The 25,722-nt window shown below is 57.0% G+C and overlaps 4 protein-coding genes across 4 annotated transcripts in view; 2 read left to right on the plus strand and 2 right to left on the minus strand.

Annotated features, from left to right (window-relative positions):
• GOLGA1 (golgin A1) overlaps positions 1–3,328 on the plus strand; it is a 37,307-nt gene extending 33,979 nt beyond the window's left edge. Inside the window, exons 21-23 of the mRNA XM_012721558.1 lie at positions 129–299; positions 692–778; positions 1,268–3,328. Of these exons, the coding sequence (XP_012577012.1) occupies positions 129–299; positions 692–778; positions 1,268–1,348 (339 nt within the window). The 3' untranslated portion in view covers positions 1,349–3,328. The remainder of the gene's footprint in view (positions 1–128; positions 300–691; positions 779–1,267) is intronic.
• Positions 3,329–4,137: 809 nt separating this feature from the next.
• Positions 4,138–11,103, minus strand: ARPC5L (actin related protein 2/3 complex, subunit 5-like). The gene is made up of 4 exons (XM_004677343.2): positions 10,825–11,103; positions 6,891–6,963; positions 5,848–6,024; positions 4,138–4,691 (listed from the first exon to the last, which is right to left on the minus strand). The coding sequence occupies exons 1-4, from the start codon at positions 10,971–10,973 to the stop codon at positions 4,629–4,631; spliced, it is 462 nt and encodes a 153-aa protein (XP_004677400.1). The 5' UTR covers positions 10,974–11,103; the 3' UTR covers positions 4,138–4,628.
• A 3,445-nt stretch (positions 11,104–14,548) lies between these two features.
• RPL35 (ribosomal protein L35) lies at positions 14,549–18,471 on the plus strand. The gene is made up of 4 exons (XM_004677344.2): positions 14,549–14,635; positions 15,079–15,215; positions 16,022–16,103; positions 18,294–18,471. Exons 1-4 carry the CDS (start codon positions 14,633–14,635, stop codon positions 18,441–18,443), a joined length of 372 nt encoding a protein of 123 aa, XP_004677401.1. The 5' UTR covers positions 14,549–14,632; the 3' UTR covers positions 18,444–18,471.
• Positions 18,472–18,538: 67 nt separating this feature from the next.
• WDR38 (WD repeat domain 38) lies at positions 18,539–21,894 on the minus strand. Its single transcript, XM_012721210.1, is given in 9 exon segments — positions 18,539–18,676; positions 19,077–19,175; positions 19,217–19,323; positions 19,326–19,371; positions 19,487–19,532; positions 19,534–19,702; positions 19,785–19,833; positions 21,300–21,398; positions 21,820–21,894. Coding segments are annotated over 9 exon segments (828 nt in total).
• Between the last annotated feature and the right edge of the window lie 3,828 nt (positions 21,895–25,722).

A 25,722-nucleotide genomic window follows, 5' to 3' on the forward strand; every position in this document is an offset into this window, starting at 1 on the left:
GGCCTTTTACACCCTGAGCCCCGGGCGTGGCACAGAACAGGAGGTGGCCACCGCCGGGGCCAGGAGGCTCCAGGTGATCCAGGCCTGTCTGGAAGGATTTGAAATGGCACCTTCCCTGTGGTTTTCAGAAAATCAGACCCGATAACGAGCTTTTTGAAGTCCGAGAGAAGCCTGGCGCTGAACTGGCAAACCCGGCCCCTTCTGTCACAAACACCGCTGACCTGACTGATGCCCGAGAGATTAACTTCGAGTACCTTAAACACGTGGTTTTGAAATTCATGTCCTGTCGTGAATCCGAGGTAATGGGCTTGGGCTGTTTTGGGGCACTGAGTTCCCCCCCAGGGCTGGGCTCATTTGAAGGCACCCTGCAGGGCCCCAGCCAGACCCCCACCCGCCTCCCCCACATTTCCACTTGACCCCAGCATGGCACCAATTGTGTGTCCAGCCGCCACCCCGCTGCCTGGGCCCCCACGAGCTGGATCCCGGGAGGCATGTTGGATGCTGAGGTCTGCGCAGCACCCCAGCATCTGCCTCCTGCCACAGGGCAGCTGGATGCTCGGGGTCCTGGTCCTCTTGTGGCCCCTGAAGTAAAGATGGGGAGGGAGACGGGACCTGTCTTTGCTCAGCAGTGGGCGCAGCAGTGTGTCGCCCCATCCCCAGGCCCACGGCAGCCCAACTCACTCTGTTTCAGGCTTTTCATCTGATAAAAGCGGTGTCAGTGCTGCTCAACTTCTCACAGGAGGAAGAGAATATGCTCAAAGAGACGCTGGAGTATAAGGTGGGTCCCCTGTGCTGCTGGGGCACCCCAGGCGCGGCCAGCACCAGCCCTGGCCAGCGGGCCGGCTCAGAGCTGTGCTGTCAACCCAGGGGGTGCTTCCCTTGAAGCACGACGCACACGCTGAGGGCAGGATTTTCTCAGGATCTGCCTTGAGCCCCCAGGCCTGTGCCATATTCGCCAGCGGGTCTTATACTTCCGTTTTCCTTGGTATCACTGCACCTGCAGACCTAGCGCTGGCCCAGCACCAGACTTAAAAAAAAACCCAGAAGTACTTGCATAAGTGAAGTAATAGAGCAGTTCAGGGGGACACTACCTGCAAGTTCACCCACTGGTTGGCTCAGCCCTACCGACAGTTCACCACTGGCTTCAGCTGCTCCGCTCATGCTGCGCGGAGGGCCGGAGGGGTGCCCCGGGACCCCCAGGGGCTCCTCCAGCTTCCCCCGGCCCCGGCCCCAGTTCTGGTCTCAGGAGTCTTTCTGTTTCAAACAGATGTCGTGGTTCGGGTCCAAGCCGGCTCCCAAGGGCAGCATCCGGCCGTCCATCTCCAACCCTCGGATACCGTGGTCCTAGAGAGGGCCACCCCAGGATGGAGGGGCTGACACTTTTTCTGTGAAAAGAACACTGACACACCGGTCTGGGTGGGTTTTTAATCACTGTAACTGCAGTATTTTGTACAAGCGTCTAAACATTGTTTACAAGACTCACGGCCACTCCCTGCAGACTGCTCTGGCCCTCAGAGGGAGCCGACCCCCAGTCGCCCTGGCCACCTGTGGGAGGGCACTGCACTACATTTCCAGTGCTGGCCAGCACCCACCTGCACCCCAGTTCTTGTTCACGTCAGCACTTAGAGCGGAAGCATCAGCGTCTGTCAGAGGCCGCCGGAGACCCACGGCAGCTGGCGGTGGCCTCTCAGCCAAGGACGACACAGCTCTCTGAGGTGGTGCCAGCCAGCCACACCCCCTGCTTCTGCCCAGACAGTTAACTCAGTGGGGTGCCTTTTAGAAAAAACCCCTTCTCTGGCAGCATGTTTGGGTTCAGGCGAGCTCCAGGAGGTGGTCAACCCTTCCTCTCGAGAAAGCAGTTTCTAGGTCGTTTCTCAGACCTAGAGCTCTAGCTGTGGACGTCTTTAAAGGTACTCTGGGGCCGGTGTGGACTGAGGAATACGCAGCTTGCTGAAGAAAAGCAGCAGACGTATTAAGAGATCCTGAGTATAGCACCAAATACACTCAGTTGCCTTCTAATGAATGTACGTGTCTCGGATAGGTTGCTGGTAAACCATCAAACTATTTTTATAGCTGAAGTTGTTGACTATGATAAACATGACTTACAAAATCCACTCAGCTGATGTTCTCTAAGGCAAGTCAGAGCATCAAGAGGAAGCTGTTTCTGAGTCTGGGACTCCCAGCCCTCTGGCACCTGGCTGGCCTCGTGGCCTGGCCTGCAGCGGCAGCAGCGGATTCCATCTGCTTTGCTCTCGGATTCTCAGCACTGACCCGCTTCCTGCTGAGGACCGGCCACTGTCTCGAGGGAGACGTCCGGTCTGCCCTTGTGGGGTCCCCCCTCCCTGTCCTTCTGCCCAGAGGCCCTGTCACTGGCACATGTCGACAGCTCCTCGCTGCAGTGCTGTTGTGCAGAGGGCTCCAGCAGGGCGGCGCCGCGCTCGCTTGGCTGTCAGGGAAGCGGGGCCAGGCTCGCCCTGGGTAAGTGACCACGTCAGGTCCTTTTACTCAGCGTGACACAAGTTTCATTGGCTAAGCTCAAAACCAGTAACTGGAGCTCCTAAATCATCAGCCAGCCTGTGATGGAAACTTGCCTCTCAGTTCTGCTTAGGGTTAAAACAGAGTTTATCTCACAGAAAAGCAAGGATTTGTAGCATTAACCTGCAGCTCCACGGACCTACCAGCAGGGGCGGCACCACCGTGGTCCCAGCCCTGGCTCTGCCACATGCCACCTCCTCTCCAGTCACCTACCTCCTCCCAGGGCCCTCGCTGCCGCTGGCTTGTTAAGAACACGGTTTCCCATTTACCTGCTGGGGACAGAACCAGAAGTCCCTTCCCTTCTGTGATTTGGTCAGAGTTAGCTTTTTTAAAATTATAGTTCCTTGCCAGCTGTTTCAGGAGAAAACCCCCTTAGAGACGGGAACTCAGGGCTTGCCAGAGTAGCTGCACTACTGTGGGAGCCCCATCAACGCCGCTGTGGCTTCTGCAGCCCCCAAGCTGGCCTCACGCACTCCCCACACCCCCTGGCAGTTCCAGCACAGTTTAGGGGGCCCATCACCAAGCCCATTTTTGCTTTGGGAGGATGAGTTCTGATTTGGCTTGCCTCCTGCATGTGGAATTCAGCTTTAAGAGGAAGAGTGGAGTAAATATTCTAAGTGATTTGATGCACTTTTACTTGTATAAGATGTCCTGTGATACAGTATATATAGCCCTTTATATCAACATTAGACCTTGACTGCTCCCTCCATGCTGTAAATAGGGATTATATTATCTAAAACTGCTGTAGAGAATTCATTTGTGGTGCAATATACTTTTTGATTAAAGCTCTTCAACCCAGGTGCAGCGTCAGTGGATTTTACTTGATGTAGTCTGGTATCAGTTCTTTCTTTCACTTGTGAAATGTAGTCCATTGCATCTCCTGTTTAATTCCAGCCAATGCCAAGGGCCATGTAGAACATGTGTCTTTCTGAAGCACGTCCCCAGCGGTGTGGGGCTGCACAAGTAAGTGCAAGTTCATGAGTGAAGCCAGCAGCCTAGTCCTACCTCCCTGGGATGCTGGGGTTTCTACGGAGCCAGAGATTGTCACTGGTCAGCGCACGTGCCGCTCCAGGCCTGCGGGACTGGGGAGAACTTGAGCAGTGTGAATGGGGTCCTCACCTTTAACACAACCAAGCTGCTTTATATGGCCGGAAAGGAAGATCGTTTTTGCTCTTCTAATGAACTCAGTGGCTGTAGGAGACAGTGTTGCTTCTATAGCCGAACCCAGTCAGTCAGGAGCCAGTCTCCACGCCCGTCTGAGGCCCACTCCCAGGACTCCAAGCAGTCACAGAAACGGAAGACTTTTAAAGCCTAGGTCAATTACTGAATGTTTGGCACTTTATTGAGTAAGCTCCAAAATTACATACAAATCAAAGGAGTAAAAACAGTATAGTTATTCAGCAAAACATCTCCCTCTAGCAGCCAGCAGCACGGTGGCCCAGGCCTGAGGCCTTGTGGTGGCAGGAGGGCTGTGCTCGCCCCTGGACATCAAGTGGGCACAGGTCTATTCCCTCCACACCCACTTTCCAGAAGAGCCGACCTCTCTCGTTACCACCCCTTTCACCACGACTCTTGTTTTACATACATGAAACACACCGCAAGTGTATCTAATAAGCCAAGAGCTTTATTGATGCAGCAGGCACTTTACAAGGAACCCAAGAGAGCCGCCTTCGGGGGGAGGTCGGACGCTGTACAAACCCTCGGGGTTTTTCCACTTCAAAAAAAAGCCAAACAAGCAAGCTCTCCCTCTCACCACAGCCCTTGCATCCGCACCTGCCCGAATCGTCCCACTCCTGCTTTAAACAGGCAGTGCTCACGGGTGTGCCTGACCAACACTGGCCGCCACTCCGGGAGAGTCACAATGTCAGTTCTGCATTCTCGTGGACAAAGGCATAGACTATCAGATCCTGCACAGGATTTAGGAAACAGTAAGACGATTTCTCCCTCCACCTTGAAAATAAAATACACTTGAGTGGATGCACGTCCTGAAATAGTTGAGTTGGGAGTCCTAGGAAGATGGTCGTTGGCAATCCCTTCTTCACCAGCCTGGGCATCCAGAACTCTTCGCGAGGTAACAAAAGTCCCTGTTTGTTTTAAACAGTCTTTCTTGCTGTAAGAACTCTTATAATGGAGCCTAGTCCTCCTACTGCTAATGCCTGTGGGGCAGGAAAAGGACAGGTGTGAAGTGAGACCTGGTGGCCCAGAGGAGCGTGCTTTACCCAGGATGGGGGCCTCGTCCTTGCACGACCTAGCTCCCACCATGTCAGACAGACACTGAGGAAAAAGGAGTCCAGCACAGCAGTCAGGAGGCAGCAACAAAGCCGTGTTATAGGCCTCAGCCCTGCCTGGAGTCAAGGACTTCAAGGAGCAGAACTGGCCTTAAGGACACGGCAGAGCCCCCAGATTTCACTGACACACCCATTTCTCCAGCCCCAGGCACTTACACATCACTGGTGCTTTGGCAGTGCCTCCTGGAGCCCTTAGAAATGCCAGCAGGGCCGGGGCATCTGGTGCCCTGGAGGGACCACCATGCGGGAGGGAGCTGCACGTGGTTTGCTAAACACTGCGGCCGCCATACCCGCCCAGCTCAGGAGTGCACCTGACCAGCGAGATGGAGCCACCAGCAGGACCAGGCCCCCCTCCAGCCCAGCACTGCTGAGGCTGTCCCCCGGGTAAGAGGGCCATTCTCTGGCAACTTTCTGAGCCTTTTTGGAAGGACAGTCTTAAAAATAGGCTGGCCGCCTCTCTGGGCGGGTGCGTTTCCTGCCTATCAGGGCAGGGGCACACAGACAGGACGCAAGCTTGACAAGGCCTTGCTCTTATGCTGAACCAACAGACGACAGCAGACAAGCACAGCCTTTTCTGCTTCATGTGGATGAAGGCCCAATGAGTGACCTGTCAAGGGTGCAGCCACTGCCCCCTCAGCCGAGTCAGCTGAGGCCAAAGCAGGGCGCCCTGGCTACCACTAAATCCCCATTCCACCAGTGCAAAGCAGGTATCATGAAGCGTTGGCACCGGTAAGCCCGCCCGTCCCCCACCCACACCGGCCTCTCTACCTCACAGGCCAAGTGTAGCTACCTTCTGGCCCCATGTCCTCACAAGCCAGCATCAATGCAGCTGTGGTGACCAGAGGCAGCAGAACCTACCAGGCGCTTCCTGGGAGAGGCGGGTAAGCAGGTGTCGCAGTCGGCCAGGCACGACCCCTGATGCTAACAGACCATCCTGTGTGTTCTGGGAAGTCTGACCTGCTCACTTGAGACCCGGGCTGGGGTGGAGTTGTGGGCGGTCTGCACGGGCAATGTGTTCACATACCTTTTCATGCCACTGGAGTAACACTGCGCTGCTATTTTCTGTGGGCTTCTCAAACCCTTTATAAATGTACTTCATTAGCAAGTCAATGCCATTTCTGTCCAGTGACTGCACAGCCTGCTCGATTTCACTGCTCTTAAAATTTGTAAGCACTTTCAGCACAACACCCTGGGCTCGTTCCTACAGAGGAGAGAGAAAGGGAGTGAGGCTCAGAGCCACAGCCCAGGCACATCCACCACTGCAGGCAGAACTTTCTAGAAAAATTGCACAATTTCTATTGTATTTGGTCTGGGGTGTTCAGAAAATGAGGGCTGAAACTCCTGACAGATTCCAAAGCATCCCTTGCAAGTAAGCTATCACACTTATTCCTGGGGGCGGGGACTGGTTTACTGTGGAGAAGCATCACTGTTCTCGAAACCGGCTCAGACGCCATGGGAATCACAACCGTGGAGACATATTTTCTTTAAAAAACAAAACAACAGCTGCTTTGGCTGTAGCTCCCTACCTTACCCATGGCCCCATAAGAGTCACAGCCCTTGGCATCTGGGGACAGCCGCTGGTCGCATCAAGTCGCTGTCACAATTTGGCTAAATCACACCTTGAGAGACCCCTTTCCCTGGACCCCATTTCCAGCCTCAGCGCCGTAAGCACAGCTGTGTGTATCTTCTCACCCAGTTTTTAAAAGGCACAAATCTCTCAGAAGCACTGAAAATCCTTATGCATTCAAGAGACTATGAAGGCAGAGCCACAAGAAGCCCTGCCATGGCAGCTGATTTATAATTCTGCTAATCAGCCAGGGCTGGACTGACTTCTCAAAGCCCGGAGGCCCTGGGGAGGAGCGAGCATTTCTTCGGGGAGCTTTTACTATAAACACTGACAGCTTTGACGGCTTCCGTGGAAGGCCTGCCCAGTGCCAGCTTCCTCCGCGGCAGACACTCACTGATGAGAGATGAAACAAGCCCAGGGAGCTCTCACACAGCAGGGGAGATGAGAGCCAGGCCCAGCCCCAACAGCACCCAGCAGAGCTGCCTTGAGATGCCCTTTACCTTCACAGCTTGATTCTTGGTGTTGACGGGAGAGTTCCGCAAGGCTGCATGGAAGGCCCGAAGCATGTCCCCTGTGCATCGGCACCGTTAAGGATGGCTTGGCTCTCGTACGTCTGTGCTTTTATTAGTGAACTCTTCAGAAACAGCTCAAGACCACTGTCAAATGGCCATGTGGCCATGTCCACCACCTCCCACTGCCGACTTCTTGGGCAAACCTGTTTAGAGGATACCTGTAGCTCCCCTGGGCCAAAAAGAGGGTAATGGGCACCTTGCCAGTGCTGCAAGTCCCTCTGTTGGCATCCCCCAAGCCGTCCCCTCGAAGTAAGTTTGAACACACTCAGCCCCTGGAAGGCACCGGAGCCAGGCCACCACTCCCCAGGACGGCAGGCAGCGGATCTGACTGTGCTCCCGCCTGCTGCATGGTGCCGCGCTACCTACCTGCCTGTCCCTGACCCTCACAGCCACCAGGTTGGGTTATCATCCCCGCCTCATTCCCAACAGGGAGGAATAAAAGCACAGGTCCCCTAACTTTTCATCCAACGTCTATTATCGCTTAAACTAAAGAAAATAAGATGTGCTGAAACGGCTACCTTTGAAGTCCCACTACCTAAGATCGCTGCAGTCCCAGCTGCGACCAACGCAGGGAACTTAGTAAATCTAAAGGACCCCTGCCAACAAGGCCACGCACCCCACTCCAACTCCCTAAAACTCAGTGGCAACCCTGACACCGTGCTGATTTCTGAATACGGAGCGCTCGGAAGAAAACTACAATCTGGGTTAGGTCCCCAAAGGTGACACCTATTTTAAACTGAGTTGCATCATCTGACTTTCATTTCCTCATCTGAAACACTGGCTTCAGCCAAAAAGCTTCCAAAATAGAACAAGGAACGGCTGCTGCCCAATCAGGTCTCTACTGTTCATGCGGGATGCCCACATGTGAACAGACCAAGCCCCCGCGCAGAGCCCGCCCCGGCTGCCCGGTGTGGGGTCCATCTTGACAGCGCTGGGCCCGGGCTGCCTTGGAGGTACGCCCACGGAGCTCCCTGAACCCCGCTAGGCTCTAAGCACATGGGAGCCGCTCCCGCCCCCCATATCTTGAGTGTCTTTGTCCCCAGCTGAACAAGGGCTAGCCTGATATAAGCCACTGATAACAGCTACCAGCTAACTGTCTCTGATTTGGCATCCTGGAGCAATAAGCAATCCCAGAAGCTCGAAGACAGGGCTGGCATGCTACCTGGATGACTGGCAGCCCACCCGTTCAGAAGATGCATGGGGAAGGATGAGGATGACCAGTCCATGGTGCAAAAAAGTCACTGCTTTGGAGTCACCCCTCTCTGTAGTGCCGTCCAAGCCTTCACATGGCTGGTGCGTATGCTCCGGAGGCTAGATCCTCTGGGCCAGGGGTCCTCACCTCGCACCGACACTTCAGGGTGGGTGGGTGATTTCTGGACGTGAGGTCTGGCCTGTATACGGTAGGATATTTCGCAGCAACCCAGCCTCTATTCACTCGATTCCAGTAACATCCCAAGTTAGGACAATGGAAACGGTTGACAAACTTTCCCTGGAGGCAAGTGGAATAAAAATCACTCAAGACCACTGCTCTGCACAGATTCCTGCTCCAGACAGCCAGAAGCTGCTGCAGCAAAGCACAAAGGAACCAATACCTGAAATCCTCCACAAGGTCTCAGAGATTTCACCAGGTGCTTTCACATGTCATCTCATTACTGCTAACTCTTTGTGACAAGAATCATCCTTGCTAAAGGCAATGAGTTTGAGGCTCACAGAAGGGAAATGACCTGTTCAAGGTCACAAAGTTAAGCTGTCCAGCTGACTTTAAAACCCAAGTTATGCCTGACTCCAAAGCCAAGCTCCTCCTGTAATCCCGTTACACTACTCACCCAGAGACCGAAACTGCGTGGCCAAGAGACTTGCTATGTGCTCAGCACTGTGTAGGAACCTTCTAGGATGCTGCCCACTGACAGGCCCACGGAACCCGGAAGACTAGCATGGTTCTCCTCCATTTAGCCGAATGGATGCTGAGGTTCAGAGAGGGTGTGTGACCTATTCAAGGTCACACAGCTTTCACATGATAAAGGTGGGTCTTTGTGGATGCACAGTCCACGGACTTTCTGTACATCATCTAGGCGATCCATCTTTCCTATACAGCACAGGGATCCCTTCTCTACCTTCCCCCTCTCCAACCAACCTCTAGCCCTACTCCCCTCACCTCTTCCCAAGACTCCCAGAAGTCTGTGCTATAGTTTAAATTTTATCATCCAAGTCCAACTCTTGGCACACGGCAGGGACTCAGCAAACATCAGTTCTTTCCTCCCCCCTCTCTGGGCCCCACATCTGCCAGATTCCAGTTCTCACCTGCTAACCTCCTTCTCCCCAGTACCAAGAGGCACACTCCACAAAGCTCTGGTGCTGCCCTTAGTGGAGCAACTACTGTGCCCCAGTTATGCTAAGCCCGGCCTGCAAGCAACCTCCCCATCACGTCAGGGGAGTGCCAGGAGATGGCCTTCACTAAGTCCCAAAGTATCCAGACAGAAGATAACCGACCAAGCCTTGTCCTCTCTAGTGGGGGATGGTTCCTGGCCACCCGCCTGCCCTTGGAGCCCTCTGGGGCACTAGTGGCCCGGCTGGGCCAGACTGCAGAATCAGCCTTCCCTCCCAGGTGCCCATGGCTGCCTTTCGCCAAAGGGGCACGCAAAGAGATCCTGAAGGGGCAGGAAATACGAGTTTGATTCCTTACCTCTGAAAACACTCCTGTTCAGAGGAGGATGGTTTTTGTTTTAAGGCAGTCTCGGGCCTGCCTTCCCAAGCTGAGTCAACTGCATAAACTCCCAGAACCTGATTTATATACAGCATGAACCTCCAACCCTCCCCCTGGCAAGTGTGGGGGAGGGGCAGGCACTTCCTGCAACACCATTTCAATAAAGAAAAAGCCTTCCTGTGAGAATAAGGCGCTTCCTGCGCTGGAACTGCCCCCGGGACAAGAAGGCCGTGACGACCACCGCTATTTTTACTCTTGTTTTCTAAATGCCCGTTTTCTGTGACCACAGGAAGAGTCGTTTCCAGTCACAGCGCTCTCCTTTTACATTTCACTTCATGCCGCCTGGTTTTTCTTAGCTCTCAACTACTAGCTTTCCCCGCTGCTTCCTGCAAGGGAAGGGCCTGGAGGGAGCCCAAACTCACTTGTTGAAGGAGGACATCAGGGTGTCCGCAAGAAACAGACGAGGCCAGTGAGTGGCATTATGGTGGAGGGTGAAGCGGACGGGGTGGGCGGTGCAGTGAGACCAGCCGCAGGGGCTGGTCTCAGGGGACAGCCTCCCTCCCCCGGCTCCTTTCTCCCCGCAGCCATCCACCCACCTATTTTCGGGTGCTGCTGCAATCGGGCCCGGGAGGGTAGTGCCCGGAGCCGCCCCGGCCGCTTAATTACTCAGGCTGGCTCACCTAGCCCCTCCCGCCCGTCAGCCCGTCAACCTCTCGGCTCCATTTCCAGCGAGGGAGAGAGGGAGGGATGGAATAGTGGGGCGCCCAAGGGTCAGCGGAGGGGACGAAGAGGCCGGGGCGGCGGGGGTGAGGGGAAGCCTGCAGGGGGCGAGGGGCCTGCGGGGAGGGAGGCGCGTCTGGCTTGCTCCCGGACCCGGCGGCTCACCGGGGTCCAGGGACGCGTGGGGCTGCGCTGCTGAGGGAGCCGCGCGCCGAGAAAGGGCAATGGGGAGGCCGAGTCTGAGGAATGTGGGGGCGCCTCACCGGCGGGGAGCGCTCACGAAGGGAGCTGGGAGACTGGCCTAAGGGGCTGGAGAGTAGCAGTGAGGCCGGCCGGGCGGAGCCGGCGGCGGGGACGAGGGGAGCGGGAAGGCCGGCCAACCGGGGCCCAGGGCCGAAGGGCTCGGGAAGGCCGGGCCGTCGCCTCGGGGAAGGATATTGCCGCAGGAGCCCGTCTACCTCGCCAGGGTCCGGGCCTGGCTCGGTCGCCGCCGCCGCCGCCTCCTCCTGCTCGTCCACGAATTTGTTCTCGTCAAACTCGTCGATGTCCACCCGACGGAAACGCGAGGACAGGGTGTTCCGGGCCATGGCGGGGGCTCGGTGCCCGCTCTGCCCGCTCCGCTCCGAGCCCGACCTAGACTCCGATCGGCTCTGCACCGGCTCCTGCTCGGGGGCGGGAAGCGGTTGCTCGGCACCTCCTCCACCGCCTCCGCGCGCAGCCGCCGCCGCCCGCCCACTTCCGGTCTGCGCCGGAACCGGAAGCTGATGGGCGTGGTCTGCGGGGCGTGTCTGGGTGACCGGTGTGGTGGTCGCCCGGTGGTCGCCCGGTGGTCTCCCACTTGATTCTCGCCTTCTGTGGACCTCGCTCTGCGCGTCCAAGGAACGGGCGACTAATTCCTGTGCAGGCCCAGCGCGGTGTTCGCTATACTGCGCTGCTTCTGCTTCCCACCTGCATCGGAGGAGCCACCCGCCCTGAAAGGGGTCAGCTGGGGCGCAGCCGCGGACTCAGGTTGATCTCTGCCCAGATTGAAGGGCAAGAAGTCCCCAGCGGAAGGAGCCAGGTTCGGCCTGGGCAGGCTTCTTGGAAGACCTTCGACCCGAAACCCGAGCGATGAGTAATAGTCCCTTGCCCGGTATTACTTACGCTTGTGCTTACAACAGGCGACGGCCGAGGGGAGGGAGCCCTAAGTCTCAGAGCTTAGAAGCCTGGGACACCACTACACTGAGCTGGAAGAGCTCGCACAGAGAAATGATTGTGACAGGCCGGGAGACTTGAAAGACGTCTAAAGTGTATCCAGAGCGCTGGGAAGCTATTGGAGAACAGAGTTAAGGCCGGCCCGCGTGTGCAGCAGTCACCTTGGACTGGCAGGTGGGGTGGGGGAGAGGAAGGTGAACATTTGGCCACCATTCTAGGAGGTAAGGCGAGGTCCGAGGCCCTGAGACGTTGGCCCTGGCTGGAGAGGCAGATCCTAGTAGGAAATGGAATTTCCCAGATCCTGAAATGGGGACAGGGAGGGGAAGGGAAGGCGTAGACAACGACGACCTGAGCCTAGGCTTTTTCTTGAGGGGTTCTGTTAGTGGACCTTCGCCTTAGACGAAATTGGGTCTTTGTTTCCATGCAGTACTCTTTTTAATAAAGGTTATTAGTTAGTGACACGTGACTTATTTTTATTGAGCACTTCTCGTTGAACTCTATCTGCAAGTCAAAAAATATCGGCTGACTATGATACCATTTAATTTTGGGCTAAAGCTATGGACTCCCACGTGGGAAATAGGTGCTGAAGTCTCAGGGTTCCTAAAAACAGGCAAAACCCAACCGCATTTCAGCTCCATACCTTGGAATATATCATTGTGACCCAGGCAGGCCACAGATGGTACAAATTTGTACCCTCAGAACATTCTAATCAGGAAGAACTTTAAACCAGAATTGACATTTTACAAGTAAAGAAATAGCTCTCTCAAATAAACTGGTGAATGAGGGCCATCCTGGTGGTGCAAGGGGTTAGTCTCAGCACCATGAAGCCATTAGCAGCCACTGCAGCATGAGTTCAGTACTGCCAAAGAGTTGACCATGGTGCAGCAGACCTCTTCTGTCTCACCTGCTTGTTTCCTTCAGCTGTGTATTTCCGTAAATTGGCCTGTTGTGCTCCCCACTCTGTCTCTGGTGAATCCTCTCACCTTCCCACACCTCTGGCCTACACCCCAGCTCTTGTATGTATAAATTTAAACATTTGAAAAACAGTAAACTGGTGAATGAAATAATGTCTCTGTTTATTGTTGTGGATTTTCTACTCCAGTTAGAGATACAAAATTAAAAGTCATATTACAGTAGGCAGAGATGACTGAGTCCTAAAGAAGAGACCGTGCAGTGCAGGAGTACCTTAGACACCAGGGCCAAGAAGGGTGCCAAGAGAAGGTGACACTGAACAGGGATCTGAAGGAAGTGAAGGAGCAGCCATGTAAGGTCTCGAGGCAGGGCAGTCTTGTATTCCAGAAACAGCAAGGCCACACAGAGGCAGAAAAGTGACAAGGGCTGAGATGGAAGTAGGGAATGCTGTAGAGCTTGTAGCCTGAAGGAAAAATCAGGAAATGGGCCTGAAAATTACAAGCAGGGCAGTACCATGATCTAGGTCCCAGCAGCTGTATAGAGGAGTAAAGCTAAATCAGGTGATTTAGGAGGTGGCACCAATCGGACAGGTAACAAGTGATGATAGCTCAGGTCAGGCAGGTGCCAATAAAGTTTATGGGAAGAAGCTAGATATATCTTGAAGTCAGAGACTCCAGAATTTACCATCAGAAGTGGCATGTAAGAGAAACAGGAGTCACAGATGACTTCAAGTTCAGAGATGTGCAGTTAACTCTAATAAGTTATAAGCATTGGATAACATGACAGCAAAGCCTTTATGCATCATCCAGTTTCGATTTAAGACTAATTCATGACAGAATTACCTGCCCTCTCTTCCCCATAAGCCTCCACATCTTGGAAGCCTGCCTCCTTGTGGCCTAGTGCAAGGCTCATTCATTCATTCATTCATTCAAAGAGCATTCATATGCTGGGCCTGGAGACTTAAAAAGAAAACACAGTCAGGTGTTGGCTGTGGTTCTGCCCCAGGGACCTGTCAGGTGGGCTGCGGAAACAGACACACAGACACCATTTCAACTCACCTTTTGGAGAACAGAAAGCTTGGGATGCAAGGGAGCTCTGTCCCAATCCTCTCCAAGGCCAAGATCCATTAACAGAACCCTGTAAGAGGTACAGCATTCCCAGGAGGAGGAGACAACTGACAGCAGCAAGGGGGCAGCCTGGCTGTAATCAGAGCTGTGAGATGCTGGTGTATCTTGGTTAATGCCAGTGAGGATACTCGCACTGTACACAGCAAGGAAACCACCCGGTTGCCAGGCATAAGCACCTTCGTTGCTTTGTGAATCCCTCTTTAAAAAACGTTCAGGACCCAACTCAAGTGTTCTTTGCAATGGAACCATGACAAAACCGATGACATTTAAACAACTGAGCATTGATTGCGTCAGCCGTTTACTTGTTAGCTGCTAATTCTCACCAACTTAACAGGTAACGAAACAGAGAGGGGAAGGAATTCGCCACGGTATGGGCTAGCACCAGGCAAGAGAGCAAGTATTTAAAACTGGTCCGGTTCAGGAAAAGCTTTCCCCAGCCGCCAGCAGCCTCCACCAGAGCGGTCAGCAAGCAGGATTATTGCAGTTGGTCGCCGCCCCTCCCCGCCCACATCGGGCTTTAAATTCCTCCAAAGCCGGAGCCGAGTTAGTTTATCTTGGAAAAGCCTCAATCCTCTCCCACTCCCCCCCAACAAAAACCCTCACTCTTTTTCTCCCACCCCAGAACCCAGGCGCCTAGGTCTGAGCAGCACAAGTCCGCACGGCTTAACCGAATGAATGAACGAATAAAAGAATGAATGGACGGATCCGGTCCTCACTGCGGCCTCTAGTTAGGTGGCACTCAATCCTGGCCTCGGTTTCCCCAACCGCGCCTCGGGGAGGTGAGCAGACACGGTAATGACCCACGAGGGGCAAGAGCCCGGCGCTCCGGGCGGGGCTCCGGCTCGTCGGGGAGGGCTAGGGGGACGCCGCGCTCCTCGCCGGGAGGGGGCGGAGCGGACTCCCGCGCGGCGCCTTGGCCACGCCCACCGCCACCCGGCAGTAGTTGCGGAGGTCAGCCCCGCCCCTTTCCTCTTTCCCTCGAGCAGGCGGCGGCGGTGGCGGCTTGAGCAGCTATGGTGAGGTTGGGGGAATCGGGCGCCATCCGCGTGCTGTGGGGATCAGGGGCTACAGTGAGGGGCGCGGGGTGAACCAAAGGGCCCAATTCCCGCCAGGGCCTGTGGGGCGCCGTGGGGGATGGCCGCCACAGCCAGCCTTCCGCCTTCACCCGGTCCCGACTGCGGGCCTGGGTCGGGAGAGGCGCGCGCGTAGCTGAGCCTCCGTCTTGCGATCTGCAGAATGGGATAGCAGCCTCGTAGCGGCCATGCACGAAAGCGAGCCCGCCGGGGCGTCGGCTCGCCCCCGAGGCACGGCGTAGGGGTGGGAACGCAGGCCCCGGACGCTGGCGGCCTAGGGCGAGGCGCGCGCCCTGGCCACGACGCAGGTGCCGCGGCGCTGGTGGGTAGGGGGCCGGGGGGCGCGGCCCCGCGAGGGTCTAACCGGGGCCCGTTCGTGCGCGCAGGCCAAAATAAAGGCCCGGGACCTTCGCGGCAAGAAGAAGGAGGAGCTGCTGAAACAGCTGGACGACCTGAAGGTGGAGCTGTCCCAGCTGCGCGTCGCCAAAGTGACCGGCGGCGCCGCGTCCAAACTCTCCAAGATGTGAGTTTCCGCGTGTCCTGTCAGGGATCCGCGTGCGCCTCGGGACGGCCGGGCTTCCGGAGGGGCCGTGTCACGTGCCCACCTGTTAGCGTGTGGGTCGGACCGTCACGCCGCCCGGCTCACCGGTGCACCTAGCACCTGGCCACGCAGAGGCCTTTTTCTCTAACCAGCTTTTGACCCTGTGGTTCTGTTGCCGGAAGTGCCGTTGCTGGAGAAAATTGAGGCCCCTTGATTAACGGCTTCGGAGGCCTCTTTGGGCCTCTCCCACTCGGACTTCTTTTCCTTCTGCCTCTTTCGCTTGGTAGATGGGTGCGTACCACCCCTTTTGAGCAGTACTTTAAGCTGCGGGGTCAAGCGTCCAGACCCGTGAAAGGAGTGTGGGGGGTTGAGGTTGGCCCATCTGGGTACAAATTCCACCTCTGCCTCATCTTCCCCAGTGGGCATGTTGGCTCAACTCCCAGAGTTCTTTTCCTTCTTGTATTAAATGTCCCCAACAACCTTAACTGCTATGTTAGGAGGAAACAGGATGAGTTGGGGACATGGAAATAAGTTGCATGCATAAACCCCAAGACCATGTTTACCTGGCAGCCACCCTTCCCAGCATGCATCACTGAGCATGACTGCAATGAACTTACCCCAACCCCCACCCAGCCAGCCCCTCCCACACCCCTCAGTAGTGCCACCACTGGCCTCCCCGCACATCTTCCTCCAGAGTGAACGGATGCTCAAGTGGGGGTAGCCCCTGGGACAGCCAGGTGATGGAGCTGGGTGTCTTCCCCCCCTTGACTGATGTCTCTGTGTTGTAGCCGAGTTGTTCGCAAATCCATCGCCCGTGTTCTCACCGTCATTAACCAGACTCAGAAAGAGAACCTCAGAAAGTTCTACAAGGTGAGTGTGGGCTGGAAGCATAGTTTCTGCCCCAGTGGTGGTGAAGAGGTTCTCTGGGGAGGTGCCTGGACCTGGGTTCTCCCTCTGCCTGGCATTTCTTTGTGCTGCTGTTGTCAGAATGGGAGTCTGGCTGGGTCTTTGGTTTGAATCCAGCCTCACTGGGCGGGCTGAGGTCAACCTGAACTGCTTTGACTGTTTTTGTTTTTAATACTTATTTATGCACTTAAAAACTGGGGTGTAGGCCAGAGGTTCTGGCAGGGAAGTGAGAGGGTTCATTGGGAAGCAGAACAGGCAGATGGACTGAAATCTACTGCTGAGGGGAACAGGCAGGAGAGGTCTGCTGTGCCGTGTGGGTCAGCCCCCTGCTGGGATGGAACTCAGCTGCAGTGACTGCAGAAAGCTTCACAGTGCTGAGACCTAACCCCTTGTGCCACAGGGAGGCCCTGTGTTGATTGTTGTTAGCACTCTGTCATTGCCAAGCACCTAACATTCCCATTTTCCAGATGAGGGCCCCAAGACTGGTTAAGATCCCTGGGATCACCTATAATTAATGAGGTGATGAGCCTGATTCTAAGGCTTGTCTGGGGGGAGGGATAGAGTAAGAGTTACAGGGAGAATTCCAGGGCTGTGTGGCTCCTTAGCCCAGGATTGCTATTACTGCTTTTTGGGCCTGTTCTAGAGTGCGTGTCCAGGGACCAAGCCGAGAAGCAGACCCAATAAGAACATGCTGTTGCGCATGTCCAAGCAGGCCCAAAGGCGGTAGGCCTTTGGGAAGGAAGGCTGTGGGCAGGCTGGAACTCGGGGCCCAGGGCTTGGGGGAGCTGGAGCTGCTGTCTGGACAGCAATTTCTCAGGGGTGACCAGGGTTTAATGCATTTGAGAAATGGCTTTGCATCGATATCCAGATTTGTATTTAGTTAACTGAAAGGTTTCACGGGGCATTAAAAGGCTTCACAGGGAGCTGGGCCAGCTGCATGCGGTGGGTGCTGTCACCTCTGAGGAACTGTAGAGGCTGTGTGGAGCAGCTGCTTTCGGGGCAGCTGGCAAGCGAGCGTGGGCCTGCCCGGCCTGTGCCATGTGGGCAGTGTGAGCAGACACCCCCCAACAGCGCCGAGGCAGAGGCAGAAGGGCGATCTCTGCCTCTGTCAGGGTGGCCATAGATGTGTTCTGTGACTGACTTTCCGGCGTGGCCAGCTCTGACAGTGGCTGGCTGTTGCACACTTCGTGCGGCTGTGATGACCAGGGGACTGAGTCTTTAATATCAAGGGGCTAGTGTGTGGCAGTGGCTGCATGTAGGCAGCAGAGTGCAAGAGCCTCAGCCAAGGAAAGAACTTTGTGCTGCCAGAGCGTGCCCTCGCGTAACCTCTCACACCCGCGCTTCCCAGAAAGCCTGAGCTGTCACTCGAGGGGGGTTTGTATAAACTCTTCCATCCCCTTCCAACTGGCATCCAGTTGGATTTCAGGCTGTTTCCTATTAGGTGAAACCTTCCTGAATCTCACTTCTCTACTGCGCTACTGCGAGGTGTTCCCTTTTCCCAACGGCCTGAGAGCGCCTGGGCAGGGCCAGGCCTGGCTGGTCACTGAGCCAGCACCCAGCGGAGGCCCGCGGACTGAGGAGGGGCCTTTGCTGAAGGAAGGCAACGAAGGGGTTGGGGGCGGCAATGGAGACTGGCACCCTGTTACACCTGAGGGCAGGAGGGCAGGCTGTGGCAGGGTCTGCGCTTTGCCCGCACGCAGACGGCCTTACTCGGGCTCACCTGTTCAGTAGACGCAGCCCCTCCAGCTTTACTGAGCCAGGCTTCTGCCTGCCGCCGCGTGCACATCTTGCCTAACTTCAGCTATGGGCTGTCCGTGCCTCGTGGGTACCTCGTGCCCCTTACTGCGTCGGCTGGGAATCGGGTGGAAGGAGCACCGGGTTGGGAGCCCGCATTCGGTTGTAGCTGCGCTGAGGTTGGGGCAGGTTCATCAGCTGACAGTGGGACAGTCCCCGTGGGCCTTAAAACTGGGGGAGTTGAGTGAGCTAGTGGTTGAGGTGTGTGGCCTCTGGTCTTTCTCCAGCCCCATGCCGGCCTTCCCGTTGGGTGACGGCCTGCCTAGTCCTCTGCTGTTGCTACCCCCCACCCTCTGGGGCTCGGCTGCTAGCGCTACCTAGACGCGCTCCCTCAAGAATCCCTTGCTCTCTACCTCCCAGGGCAAGAAGTACAAGCCCCTGGACCTGCGGCCCAAGAAAACGCGCGCCATGCGCCGCCGGCTCACCAAGCACGAGCAGAACCTGAAGACTAAGAAGCAGCAGCGGAAGGAGCGGCTGTACCCGCTGCGGAAGTACGCGGTCAAAGCCTGAGGCGCGTCAATAAAGCCACTGGCTGGCGCCTTGCGTGTGCGCATGTGTGCTGCGCGGGGGCGCCGAGGCCTGCTTCCGCCAGGGCGTCGGGCCGCTCAGCTTTCCTGCCCTGTGGGCCACGGCTGCTGGCAGGGTTGCTTTGGGCCTGCACCTGCCCTTCCAGGAGCCTTCTGCCGGGCGGAAGAGAGGTTGGGGCCCAGGTACCTTTGCCCGTCGGTGCGCTCGGGGACCCCCTACACGGGGGAGCGGGTCGCAGTGGGCTTGGCGTCTGGCCCCATCAGCCTTGGGGAGCTCCAGACACTAAGAGTCATCGGAGGTGAAGGTGCATGTGTAGGGCGCGTCCAGAACTCCCTGTCAGGAGGGCTCCACGCCCCCTCGGGCGCCTCAGCCACTGGCCGGCCTTGCCTTGAGGGTGTCCGAGCACTTTCCTGAGTTGCAGTGCCAGACTGACCTGCAGCTAGAAGCGCAGTGGGTCGCGAGGGAGGCCTCACCAGGCCAGTCTGGCGTCTTTGAAGTCACCTTGGGGTGAGTCCAGCCAACTTGTTGAGTTTGGGGCCTGGGGTGCATGATAGCTGATGCATCGTTTCCTTCCTGCAAGGCCACCTGAGGACTGGAGGTGACAATACCACTGACCTTTGGGTCAGCCCAGAGTTCTGGGCACTGGGCACAGCAGGGGCTGGCTTCGGCCGTGACCTTGGTGCCCTCCTGTCGGAGATTCAGGTGTGGGCTCCTCTGTGGAGGGCTCCGCCAGGAAGGCTGGGGCAGGGGGCAACCGGGTAGGTCGCCGTTCCCAGGTAGCCAGCACTGGCCAGCTGCTGCTTGCAGGGGAGAACACTGTTCACCCCGCTGATGTGGCCCTTAAGCTGGACAAGCGGGCTGTGGAGGAAGGCTTCCAGGCGTGGGTCACCTTGTCGCGGGAGCCGGATACCTGCGTGGAGGCATGAAGCTTCATGCCTGGGGCCAAGATAATCGCTAGGGCCCAAAGAGGCCCGTCACCCTCCAGGAGGCGAAGGGCCAGCCTGGACCCCAGGCCACCAGCTCACCAAGAGGCCAGATGCCGAGTAGCAGAGGCAGCTGACGTTGCCTCTGGCCCGCCAGCTCCTTGTGGACCATCGCCGGAGCCCCCACTCGCAGGTCCCAGATGCAGATGGTGGCACCCCAGGGACCTGTGGCCTGCAGAGAACTGCTGTGAGCACAGCCCTGCCCCAGTTCCAGGCCAGTGAGGCTGCCGGGAGAAAGGACTGTTCTCACGATTCCGCCTTAAAGAGAGGACCCCAGCACCCAGGGCTCCACCCCAAGTGGGGAAGTGGTGTGGGCTTCTTAAGGCTTTTTGGGGCTCACCGGCTTTCTGGGTTGGGTGCAAAGTCACTGCTCGGATGGTCTTGACGTCCTAAGTGACAGGCTGGAGGAAGAGGCCTGAGCTGCCCAAGGCTGCAGACGGCAGACTCCAGGCCAATGGGTCAGACCCAGCCTGTCTGGGTGACTAACTCGATCTGGGGGGTCTTGAGAGGTGGGTGAGGTGGGCAGTGCGGGCATGGGCCGAAGTTTTAGGCACGAGGGCTGGTAGCTGCAGCATTTTGGGGGCCTGGGCAGGGGGTACAACAGGGCAGCCACCCTGCAGGGGGCCTGTCAGCCGCCAGGCCCCCCTCTGGCCACCTGCCACATACCTGCGCCTCCCAGAACATCACCTACTTGTCCTGGCCCCCTGATGTCATCCATTTCAAATCAAGGCTAAAGCTGACCGTCTCCACACTCCACTGGTGACCTGCAGGCCCCAGGGTCGGGACAATCAAAGTGGCACAGGACAGAGCAAGGGAACCCAGGCTTGACTACCTGGCTCCCATCCCCCGGCCCACTCACCCTTTACTGCCCGCAGACACTCAGCTTGTGCTGCGTCCCACAGGCGGACCGCAGTCACAGGAGGTGTTGGCAAAGAGGCAGCCATGGCAGAACTTCACAAGGCCTGGGGCTGGCAGCCCGGTCAGGGATCAGGCTGCCCTCCACAGTCCAGGGTTGTCCCCAGCCTCCCTGCTCCTCACCTGCCTCCGGGAAATCCTGGGCTTCCCTGTCTTCCCTAGAACTGCAGCCCCAGACTCCTTATCACAGCTCAATCAGTCTCCTAGTCACCAACAGCTTTGATCACCACCTTGGCCAAGGCCTACCTAGGTGCCACCAGCACTCTGCATGGTCTCATCCCATAGGGTGGAGCTCTACCCCATTGGGAAGAGGTTCAGAGGTGTCAGGACAACAGTCGGAGCACAGAAGAGGGTGAAACACATGAACTTGAAGGACATTGTGCTAAGTGAAATGACCCGACAGCAGAGGCTGCATGATTTCACTTTGGCGGAGCAGAGCCGAAGGGGAGCTGAGTGAGAATAGGGTGTCAGTTAGTTGTGCTGGATGGAAAGAACCTGGGGCTAGTTACACGACAGTGTAAATACACTTAACACTTAGGATCTGAGCGCTTCAAGATGAAGACCGGGAAGATGCCCGTGTGACAAGAGGCGGAGATTGGGGTGATGCACCTGCAAGCCAAGGAAGGTGGGGGTTGGTAGCGGTCTCCACAAGTTTGGAAGATTCTTCCCTAGGGTTTCAGGAGAACTTGGCCCTGCTGGCACCTTGATTTCAGACTTACAAACTCTAGAGCCATTAGACAAAGAATTTCTATTGTCTTAAACTAAAATAAGTTAACATGGTAAATATGACTTGCAGCATGAGCAGAACCTGCATCCAGGTCTCCGCCCCAGGCACCGGTTCCTGTCACCTCCTGCCCCAGCCCCGCCCAGGGTCATGCTCCTAGGCCCCCAGCAGGCCCTCAGCCACCATCTCCCCCCCCCCCCAGGCCGAGGAGCCCACCTGTGTGGCCACCCCGCCACTTGGTCTCACAGCCAGACAGCCACCCTCTGAGGCTGTGATCAGTGTCTGGGTGTTGGGGGGTAAGGCAGAGGAATTTACCTGGAAGGAGAGCACGAAAACAGTCCCAATCCAGCACCTGTCTACTTATCCCTGCTCTCAGACACCCGGTTCAGCATCCTGGGCGTGGGGCCTGGCATGGCACTCTACCCCCGGAAGCCAGAGCAACAGACGCCAGATGCTGAAGCCTGGCGCACAACGCACGTTCTAGTTTTGAACCCAGAGCTAGGTGTCCAAAATCTACTCAATGCTGAGTTCACCTGGTGCCCAGAGCCTGAAGGACAGTGGCTCAGCGGGAAGTTTGAGCCCTCTCTGGAAGCAGAGCTGAGAACCTAGCGCCCATTCTGGAGCCGAAGCTCAAGTCCAGAGAACACTCTGAAGCTCTTGACTACAGAACCAGAACCAGGAACCACTCTGGACCCAGGGAGCCTACTAGACGTACACAGAGCCCACTGGGCCTCACCTCCCTACGGTGCCGGTGCCCACAGAAGAATTTCACTTTCTCCACAGCCAGCGTCTTTGGGGTCTCCGTGCTCATGGGCCCGCTAAGTGGGTGCTGGTCTGGCCTGCGGGCCCCCCAATTAGGACACGCTGGAGGACACGGGGAAAGTGTACAAGCGGTCTCCTCGGCCATCGGGGCGGGGCGCGCAGCCGTGTTAGAGTATCTGGGAAGTCAAGGGTCAGAGACAGTTCTCAGTTCTGGAGGGGGGGGGCCCCTGCAGGCGAGACCGCGCGGGCGGCTCCGAGAAGGGGCTTCCCCGTCCTGGCAACAGCCAGCCGCTAGAGGGCGCCCCAGCACCACACTTCGCACCTCTCCCGCCGCGCCGAACGTTGGCCCAGGGCGGACCAGCTTGCAGAGAGCTGGCAACATCCTGGGAGACCTACTGCCTCTGTGTGGCAGGGGTTCAGGAGGCCTACCCCAGGGCCAGCACCCTTTCCTTCAGAGGAGTGGCCAGAGCTGAGGCTGAAGGGCTCCGGTGGAGGGTACTAGAAAGGGTGACTGTCTGTTCTCCAGGAAGCCAGGAGCCAAAGTAGTGTGTGTAAAGCACATGGCTCAAAAAGTGGGGTCACTGTGGTTATTCTGGGAGTGCCAAGCATGCCCTCTGAAATGGGGAGGCCATGGAGGGAGCCGCAGTTGCTGCCAGGGTCCTGCTAGAGTGTTGAGGCTGAGCTGGGATAGCCCAGGACTTGGCTCAGTGCTTACTTCACAGATGAGGAAACGCCCACGGTCACTTACTCCACGGGAAAGGAAGGGGGACCCTCCCGTGTCTGACACTGGAGGCCGATAGCAAAATCCCACATGAATTTCAGGGGCCTCCAGTCCAAGACCCCCTAGAAGGGGCAGGCCGTGACATCTCCCTGTCCCTTTGGCTTAAAATCCAGGGGCAAAGCTCCCGAGGCCCGTGGTGGGGCTCACACGAGGGACCCACAGCCCAGGGCCGCCTTGTGATGCAGAGATGGCCTAGAGATCGGAGGTCTGTCTCCAGGTCCTGGGGCTCAGGCCTGGCCAGCCCCAGTAGGGACAGGGCATGCACCTGGTTGGGTGCTGGGGTCACCGCGCGGTGGACAGGGCAACAGTTCCTGGCTCCGGCTCTCCACATGGGACTGGAAGACCAGCTTCTCACTTCTCAGGTCTCTCTAGGGGGTGTTTTCCACCCCTTGACAGTGTCTTCTGCAGGGAGCCAGCCACATGCCCTCCTGCCTCAGCCCAGGCCGAGGGGAAGGAAGCTGGGCCGGACTCCTAGGACAGATGCCTAACTGACCTTTTCCACTGTGGCGCCAGCCCTGACAGTGACCCCAGCCCAGGCCCAGCCTGCCCTCCTGGCGCCTTGGCTCCCTCTGACACCACCAGCAGTCCCCAGCCACTTCAAAGAGAAAGCTAGAGACCCAGAGAGGGAAATGACCCCGCTCAAGGTCACCAGCTAGTAAGTTGTAGAGTCACATGCAAACCCATGTTACCACAAGCCCCCAGCTCCTCCCTTATACCACTTTTAACACAGCTTGAAGGAGAAACTGGGGAAATGAATCTCTCGCCCTGCCCCCAAGGGACCCCCTCCCACAGGAGAGTTGTAAGGCCCAGTGAGTCAGAACCGGCCCTGCAGGCCTTGCACCCAGGTGCTGCTCGGGGACACATTGAGCACCACAGTGCCCAGGGCTGGAAACAACCAGGCAAAAGCTGAAGCTGTAATAATGACTGCAGAGTCAAACCTGACATGCTGCAGGGTGGGGACCGGCCTGCAGTCAACATACAGGATCAGCTAAAGAGCAGCATGGCAGAAGACAGAGGCTCAGTCCTCCCTCGCCAAGGCTGGCCGAAGGCGGCTCTCCATTCCTCAGCACACGTCCATTTGTAGTGAGACCATAGAGAAAAACGGGGGGAGGGAACCTTCCAAACCACCAACGGGGCTGGCCGTGGGGCGGGCGGGGCAGGGCCAGGGCTGGCCAGGGGCCTGGGATCCTGGGGAGACTCCCGCTGAGCTGGGCAGCAGCACCCCCCCACCCCCACCCCCCGTGACTGTGGGTTACTGTTTTGTAGCCGGCCTGCCTGCCTGGACAGTGGCCTCCTCTGGCTTGCTCTACCCACCCCCCTTTTTTGTGCCCATCACCCCAAGTCCTGAGAGTTTAGTGGGTCACACAGTGCCATGGGGAGAATGTGTTTTCCAGCCTCTGCTCCCAGAGAAGAGAAAGCTGTTCTGTGGCAAGCGAGCGAGCAGACTGGGGAGCCGGTGAAGTGTCAGATGGCCCCACTCCTGAGGCCTTCCAGGCCCACCCCCGCCCCTGGCTGCCGGCCTAAAGCACACCTGTTACTTTCCAGTAAGTTCCCTTTTGCTGGGTGAGCTCCAGTTTGGTTTTGGTTACCTACCACCCAAATGGCTTTGATAAAACATGGCTGCAGTTTCCACGGCTGTCCCCTGATATTATCCTTTGGGAACCTCTTCTCAAAGGGTCCCCTGTAGATATTTTCACAAAGGGATCTTAGCTCCTCAGTGGGAACTGACCCCTTTGAGTGTCCATGGTCTCCTCACCACACAGGCCACCCTAGAGTGGTGCACCGTCATTGCCATCATCCCTCCTGTAGTGTAGAGACCAGAAGTCTCTGGGCAGACTGACTGAGTGCCAAGCTCAGCTCCAGTTTCTGGATGCCCCATCTGCAGTAACGCAGCCCGCACCACCAGAGACATGTGTGTGCAACAGCTGCATTATTCTGGTGACTCACTGATCCTGCAGGGAGAGCTGCTTCCCACGAACGACTATCTGGTCAGCTTTCCCTTTCCCGTCTGATACTTGCACAATGGCTTCTTTGGAAAACACGAAGGACCTTCCTTCGTGAGGCTGGTTAAATGTCATCTTCTTGGAGCCCACCCAGCCCTGAGTTCGGAAGCGTGTGAGCTTGCACAAAGCACTCATTCTGCCCAGTGGCAGCTGCAGATTTTCTGACAGGCCAGCTTATGGCATGGTGAGCCATCCCCATGGAAGGACGGAGCCAGCGGTCTGTCCCTGGAGACCGCCCCGAGCCTCGCTCTTTGCTCCCATACACAGCCATCAGGGTTATGACTAACCGTGGGGTGAGGACAGGGCCTTGCTCCCAGTGGAGATCTGGGTGGGGAGGAGGGCTGTGACCCACTCGGTGGTGGCACGCCACGGAAGCCATCATGGCTGAAAGGGACCATGGGGAAGCAGCTGGGCGGCTACCATGGGGAGGACTGGAAACTGGGCAACATGGCCGGGGAGAGGCCTGGGCACCAGGGGGGAGCATTGGGTTGGCCCAGAGGGGGTCACGGGCCCAGGAAGTGGGCAGGGCATCTTGATGGCAGTCCAGGTAGGCCACTGGCTTCTACCCATAGTGCCACCTGCGTGGTCATCACTCTGGGAGCCTGAGGTCGGTTTAAAACCAGTTGTGCCCCGGGGCTTGAGAGCCAGGCAGTTGCGTTCAGGTCTGTCTCCACCGCGCCAGGCTCACCGTTCTGTGACTTGGGCCAAGTTGCCTCACTGCCCTGCGCTGCCCTCCCCTGGCTCTGCGGCGAGGAAGGGAACTGCCCATTTGCTCTGAGGACCGTGTTGATACACGTGGCGTGTCTAACATTGCGTAAGTGCCCGTATGACTGGCATGTTCTTAAAGTAGCACATCAAGAACCCACATCTCTCCACTGTAGCCCCAAAGGTGAGCAGAAGACTCCCGGTGTTACAGAAACCCAGGCGGGTATGTAGTTAAAGGAGAGGCAGGTGTGAACTCGAACCTCCAACTCATATACTGTGTTGGAAGCCAGTGTCACCTCTAAAAAATTATACTGTGAAGCGTTAGAAGTAAATATGAATGGCTGAATAAATGACTGACTGGCTGGCTGACTGGCTGACTGGCTGACTG

Source organism: Condylura cristata, unplaced genomic scaffold (genome assembly GCF_000260355.1).
Source record: "Condylura cristata isolate star-nosed mole 26May11 unplaced genomic scaffold, ConCri1.0 scaffold00006, whole genome shotgun sequence".
Taxonomy (NCBI): Eukaryota; Metazoa; Chordata; class Mammalia; order Eulipotyphla; family Talpidae; genus Condylura; species Condylura cristata.